The sequence below is a fragment of the Oreochromis aureus genome, linkage group 15, assembly GCF_013358895.1.
Source record: "Oreochromis aureus strain Israel breed Guangdong linkage group 15, ZZ_aureus, whole genome shotgun sequence".
Lineage (NCBI taxonomy): Eukaryota > Metazoa > Chordata > Actinopteri > Cichliformes > Cichlidae > Oreochromis > Oreochromis aureus.
Window position 1 is genome coordinate 30,005,506 of NC_052956.1, and position 6,422 is coordinate 30,011,927.

At 45.6% G+C, this 6,422-nt stretch overlaps 1 protein-coding gene and 1 long non-coding RNA gene across 2 annotated transcripts; both read right to left on the reverse strand.

Moving 5' to 3' along the window:
• Nucleotides 1-845: 845 nt before the first annotated feature.
• On the reverse strand, nucleotides 846-1,453 carry LOC120433161. The gene is made up of 3 exons (XR_005608370.1): nucleotides 1,314-1,453; nucleotides 1,075-1,160; nucleotides 846-875 (listed from the first exon to the last, which is right to left on the reverse strand). It is a non-coding gene; the product is annotated as an uncharacterized LOC120433161 (long non-coding RNA).
• A 9-nt stretch (nucleotides 1,454-1,462) lies between these two features.
• On the reverse strand, nucleotides 1,463-3,510 carry LOC120433008 (DNA polymerase zeta catalytic subunit-like). The gene is made up of 3 exons (XM_039598450.1): nucleotides 2,720-3,510; nucleotides 2,029-2,209; nucleotides 1,463-1,600 (listed from the first exon to the last, which is right to left on the reverse strand). Exons 1-3 carry the CDS (start codon nucleotides 3,508-3,510, stop codon nucleotides 1,463-1,465), a joined length of 1,110 nt encoding a protein of 369 aa, XP_039454384.1.
• Nucleotides 3,511-6,422: the final 2,912 nt, after the last annotated feature.

The window sequence follows — 6,422 nt, forward strand, 5'->3', positions numbered from 1 at the left end:
CTAACGGTGTTTGAATGGTTTTTCTAAGTTGAACGGTTTTGAAGGAGATAGACTACAAAAACGCGACGAAATATATAATAAAATATAATAATAATAATAATAATAAAGATTAGAAGAACAATACTGTGAATGCTTTTACAAGCATTCACACTAATAATAATAATAATAAAGATTAGAAGAACAATACTGTGAATGCTTTTACAAGCATTCACACTAATAATAAAGATTAGAAGAACAATACTGTGAATGCTTTTACAAGCATTCACACTAATAATAAAGATTAGAAGAATAATACTGTGAATGCTTTACAAGCATTCACACTAATAAACCATCCACTCTAACAGAAATTACAGTATTCAAGAGATATTAAAGAGGCCTGAAACCATGAAAGCATGTGACAAACCCTCTCTTTGAATTTAATGAGATCTCACGTGTGCTGGCAGTGATCTCAGTTACCATGGTCCGGATTTTTGGAAAAGGCCGAACTTAATCAAATCTGTGCATACATTCAAAACCGGGTGTGTCTTTGTTTTATTTTGTTGTTTTGTGTAAAGCATATCGATTTGACGATAGGAAAGTCAAAGTCGAAAGCAGGATGCTGTGATGATACTTGGGAAATAAATCCTTCTTCCCAATCAGGTGGTCCCTTTCTCTTAAAAACAAAACAAAGCAAAACCAACATCTAACCAGAACAAAGCCATTTATTCATTGACTTGGAAAAGAGCTACAGGTTAGTTGCCCTAGACTTACCTCATGCAGAGCTTTGGCATCCTGTAGGTTCTGCATGCTGACTTTAAAGCCGTAGGAATTGGCTATACTTGGCCCTTCGATCTGAGAGTTATCTTCTTTGGCACATTCAAAGCAGCAAACTGATTCTGTGGAGGATAAAAAACATGACAAGAAAAGTTGGAATCAGGAGGAAATCACAGGCACATCAAACGATCAGCGACCTGAGAGACAACACTGCTAAGCGCGCTGTTCTGGAGTGATACTATATAGTTGATTTCCTGACCTGTGCGGCTGCTAGTCTTTGTTTTAAAAGTCTAAAAAGAAAAATCACAATCAGTTTTTGACCTTCATCTGCGTGGTCAGTAACACTCTTCTCAGGGGGTCTGCCTGGCTCCGCCTCCTTTGCTGGAGTCTCTGAGAAACAGGATCCTCTGCAGCGGGAATTAGACCAGAGAAGAAGTGAATAATAGTGAATGTTAATAACAGAAACTCCATGCTGAATTTTCCCAAGTTCGAAAGAATTATGTAAATCCTAACAGTTGATGGTATCACAACATCAAAGGAGACAGATGCACATTCCTTACCCTGAGATATGGGCGTGCTACACACTGGATCCAGATCTTCTTTGCTTCTCCATCGCCTCCTTAAGAAAGGGGTGCTGTGAACGAGCTGGGGACTGGTCCTCCTCTCATCCCTGTCACTGACAGCGAGAGGTGAGGGACTGTGGTTCCTCTTAGCAGCTCTGGGGAATTACAGCGCATAGATGATAGCGGTTCTGGAGAGTCTTCACCTGGCTTATTCTCACTGAGCTGTCCTTGGCCAGAGGGGCTTGGTTGATGGGACTGCTGCCATGTAGGCAGCTCTGGGGACTCTAGACAGGTGGTTTTATCATCATCATCATCCTCTTTATTTTTGTTCTCCTGTTCAAGACAGACACTGCCTTTATCTGAAACTGGACTTGCTTCTGTGGATTTACACCTCAATCCTGTATTCTCCAGGGAGACAGGATTAAAGACAGGCTCTGTTTCTTTCTCCTTTGAGCTCTCGTACAGGAAAGGTTACTACAGAGCTCAACCTTCAAGCTTCTGTCAGCAGCTGGCAGCTCGCTTCTCTCTGAGCCCCATCTTCCTCCACCTCCAGACCAGCCCTTTCTGTCTTCAGCAGCTCAGACTCTCTCCTGCCTTTTGTAAAACTCATACTGCTTTCTAGCTTTTAGCCACACCTGCACACGCTTGCGGTTTGGTGGGTTTTTGCAGGGTAAAAGCACCACCTTCTTATCGCTGGACGAGGATAGGTCACCCTTTGTCTCTGAAGCCTCTGCTCCTTGACAAGATGAGATAACGGTCGTCGGGCGGGGTGCGTCATGGCTGAGAAGGCCGTCTTCCAGAAATGGAGGCCTTCCAGAGACAGGTCTCCACCAAACTCTGCAAGTTCCCGAGCCAGCCGAGTGCCCACTGTTAGCTTACGGCCACCGACCTCCCTGGAGAAAAGACAAGGAAAGGATCAGTACACCCATTTCCATTTGATAAATTTCAATAAATCATCACAGCTCCACAGATGATTGATAATAAATGTCTATCAATTGAAGCTCTGTAGATAGTATAAAACAGAGCCAGATCAGTGGATTTATTTTTGAACATATGGAAGTTTCAGACATTTAATGATAAAGGATTCCATTTGAGTTTGCTGTAGTCTAAAACAAATGCTAAAGTCTTTCCTCACTGCACTTCTATTCTCTTATCTGAAAATCTTCCTTACTTTTATTTATTGCAGTACTTTGTCAATTGAGATGTTTTACAATCCAATTAAAAAGCCTGTGAGGGAGGCTAAACCCCCCCACAAACAAATAAAAAACCTTACCAACCATCACAATCAGTTAGATTCTAGTTCTTATGTGAAAACTTTACTAATACGCTTATTTTGGTATATTTAGTAAATAATGCATGCTAGATGATGTTAAAGAAATGGTTACTGTTGCTGTTACTCTTACATTGGCTTCCCTGGGGCATCAGAGGGGTCACTGCAGAAAGGCTCCTGGAAGGTGGCCTCTGACATCTCCAGGTCTAGAAGAGTGCTGAGGATCTCCTCTCGGCTAGGAGGGGACATGAGGGGCTTGAGAATGTGGGCTCCTCCGCCCCCTGCCCCCCGCTGCAGCTGGCTTGCCCTCACCTGTGATAGCGAGCTGATGGAGCGTGGAGAGCTGCTGGGGGTGGTGGATGTTAGTCCGTCGATGCCCTCCGGCAGCTCACCTGTTGGCGAGCCCTCATGGTCGACAAATGAAGCGGAGCTTAAAGGCAGTGAGTCGAAAACTGAAAAGAGCAGCTCTTTTCTCTCACAGTGAAAGTCTTGAAAGGGGCTGAGCGTGTGGGCTTTACCTAAAGAGAAGTCCCACTCTCTGCTCTTGAGGGACGTTAGGCTTGATGTAGGCTCGCGGTTCGTGTGCCCATCTAAAAGGTCGGGGCTGTTCGGCCTTGCTTTGTTGCAATCAGAGCCCCTTTGAAGATCCTCCCCAGAACAAAGCAGCCTGTCGAGTTTCTTTTCAGAGTCCAGCGCTTGAGCAGATACAGAATCCTGGCTGATGTCACTCAGGAACTTGACCGGTAAATTTTTATCAGTCACAACAAACTGACTGCCACTGTACGGACTGGAGAACTCTGTTTGATCAATAGCATTTATATCAAATGTGTAGTTGTGCGGGAGCTCTGGTGACAAGCTGTCCTCTATGAAATTGCAGCTGTCCAGTCCCGGGTCTGACAGGAAGAGGGGGCACTCATCTGACATGCTGCCTCCTGCTTTACTGACAGATTTGGCTGAGTACTGCTCATCTTGCCTTTCCTGTTTCGCTGCCTTTTTCTTTTGCCATGTTAGATTTTGGGGCCCTGGGTTTCCGAGAAGTGGGGTGGGGCTCTTCTGGATTTAGTGGGTTTAGTGGTGGGAATTAGAAGTGCTGCCGCCTGGGCTATGGCTGTAGAGTGGCTTGCTGTACCAACCACTTGTATAGGAAGGGCTGTCCCTGTTGCCTTGTCTGAAGTAGCTTCTAAGGACAGCCAAGCCAGATGGGGTCTCAGAGAGAGGAGGCATCTCCCGCTCTTGGGGCCTGAGTGTGGGGACCTTCTTTAGCTGGACATCTTTATTGTGTTCCTGTACTGGAGGCAGAAGGTCTGTGCAATGCTCCTGTGAATCCTCTGCCTTTACCACGGTGGTCTGGCAAGCTTGTTGCTTCGCCTGGGCAGGTGCCGAAATGCTTTGGTTGACCTCCATGATGGAAGTCTCACAGTCTTCGACCTTTGGCTCGATAAACTTGGTTACTGAGTTCCTTTCTGGTGTAGATGGAGTCTGGGACGTGCCCTGGCTATCTTTGCCCACCTGCTGTTGAAATGGAGGAACCTCTTGTGAAGAGCTCTCAGAAGGAGGCAACTCATTCTCTGGGAAAAGGAGTTGGGAGCTCTCTTTGATTAAGTCATGCCTTTTGGGCTCCTCGGTTTTTTTTTTACGAGACTTTCTAGGTCTTGTAGTGCTTGTAGAACTGTTGACAGCACCTCCAGCTTTCATCCTCTGCCTCAAAACAGCAGTATTACCTTGTTTTGCCTTCTCAGTTTTAGGCTCTTCTGCAGACTTACTTGGTTTCCTTTTAGCATCTGACAGTCTCTTGGGTTTGGCAGTTTGACACTTATTACGTGCTCCTTTGGCTGTAGACGATCTATGTGGCTTTTGGAAAGCAGAACTAAGACATGGGTCAATGTGTGGATTTATCAGCTCTTCTGAACTCCTGGTATTCATAAAGGGGTCACTTGGGGACCAACAGCGTGAGGCGTTGAGTCTCTCGGGCTTTGGGATCTATCTGAGAGGTAGCCCAACTCTACCATGACATCTGAATAGTCAACATCATAGTCATGTGCCAACTCACAGTAACATGGTCTAGGGGTGGCAGAGATGGCAGGATTGGGGCTTTTTATGCCTTTTGGCTTCTGAACCCTTTCACCCTGTCTAATCAGAGGTTTGGAGGAGTTGTTGATAGTCTTCTTATTTGTAGAGTTAACCTTTGCCTTTCTTTTGGGATGTTTTTGGCCTTTGGTTCAGTGACGGAAACTTGACAGCAGTGGATTCTGGTACCTTGGGCCAGAAATCCTTGAGAGGAGCCAGTTTTTATAGTGCTCTAGCTTGTCTGGGGTCAACACCACCAACTGCTCAGCTGCATTCACTTTGGACATCTTCACCAGCATGTTTTTCTCTCCTTTGAACCTGTTAATAATAATGTACTTTATAATGATAGGAGGTTCCTTCTTCATGCCTTCTCTGATACTTTACTTCTTGCCCACCGGAGACATCATTGTCCTTAAGCCGTTCTTTGACAGAAGCTAGGTTTTTAGAACGAGTAGCACCTGAGTGTTCCCCATCCTCTGAATCATATTTCATCTTCCGCTTGGTCCTCAGGGTGTATTTACTACCTGGCAGTGCTGACGGTTTAGTACAGGTGACTTTGGCAGACAAATCTTGCAGTGGGCTTACCACATCCTCAGTAGAGTCTTTAGTTTCCTCAGGAAAACAGGAATTGGTAGCAGAGCTGGAGACAAGGGGCTCTGGCTGTGGTTCTGCCTGTTCACCTATGGACCTCTCCTCACTTTCAGACTCATTTTTCACAATTGTTTCTCTTGATCGACTCGGCCTCTTGTAAATCCTGACGATCCTCAGAAAGCAGCATTTCAGTGTCCGTATTCACAGGACTAGCAGGTGTTACTGAGGTGATGCTGGTGCTAATCTGGCTATCAGAGGTAGAGCTTTGGACCATCTTTAATTTGTTCCTAGGTCCTGTCATACCTAGCCTTTTTGTTCATCTTTAGTTTAGACCTGCGAGGTTGGGCCTGTTCCACCTTGCTGCAGGTGTCAGCCATTTTCTTGTTCCCAGGTTTCTTTCTGCTGAGGCAGTTGGAGAGAATGACACTGGGGAAAAACTTGTAGTGTGCCTCCTGTTGGGCAACAATAGTCCTCTCAGTCTTGTTTTCCTGATAGTCCTCGCACCTGATTTTCAGCTCACCGACATCTCCTTCCTCGCCATCTTTGCCAATTTCGTCCTCATGAGGATCAAGAAACCGTCCTCCTTCAAGGTTGATGGGGCTGATGCGATGCTCCTCAGAAGGGGGCTTTTATTGTCTTTTGTGTTCAGTTCCAGGTCAGTCTTAGCTGAGCAGTTTCTCAGCTCAGAATAACAGAGAGAAAAGGTCCTGTGGTTCTGAAGAATGGACAGACAGTTTGTTTCTACATTCTTTATACTGCCGCATTTCTTCCTGTTCTTGGCGACCTTTCCATTACCAAATGGGAAGCTTTCAATATCCGCTTTATCCAAAGCTATGGAAGCTTTATCGTAGGTGTACAAAGGTCGAGATCTTCTTTGTCCATGCAGATGGGAGATACCTCAGGGTGATTGGCTAATATGCAGGAATAGGGTGTTTGACTGGCTGGATGTAGGGGATTTCTTTATTCACCTTGAACCCTGTCAAACATTCACTACTGCTGTCCTGACTGCTTTTTAACTGAAAGTGCTTGTCAAGCGGCTGCTCCGTGTCCAACACGTGAACTGGTATGTGCTCGGGATGCTTGCACTCCAAAAGGATCTTAGCTGTAGATGGTGGCTCAAGGTGGACCGCCTCCGGGATGGGATTTCTTTTGCCCAACATCTTTTCAGTGGTCCGTGT

What these genes read in the sequence shown, in the direction of transcription:
- LOC120433008 (XM_039598450.1), bottom strand. Translation starts at nt 3,510, where the DNA reads ATGTCAGATGAGTGCCCCCTCTTCCTGTCAGACCCGGGACTGGACAGC. An exon ending in GATGCCCCAGGGAAGCCAAT is followed by an intron (nt 2,210 to 2,719) that starts GTAAGAGTAACA and finishes TCTTTTCTCCAG; the next exon opens with GGAGGTCGGTGGCCGTAAGC. An exon ending in AGAGGCTTCAGAGACAAAGG is followed by an intron (nt 1,601 to 2,028) that starts GTGACCTATCCT and finishes CCACCTGTCTAG; the next exon opens with AGTCCCCAGAGCTGCCTACA.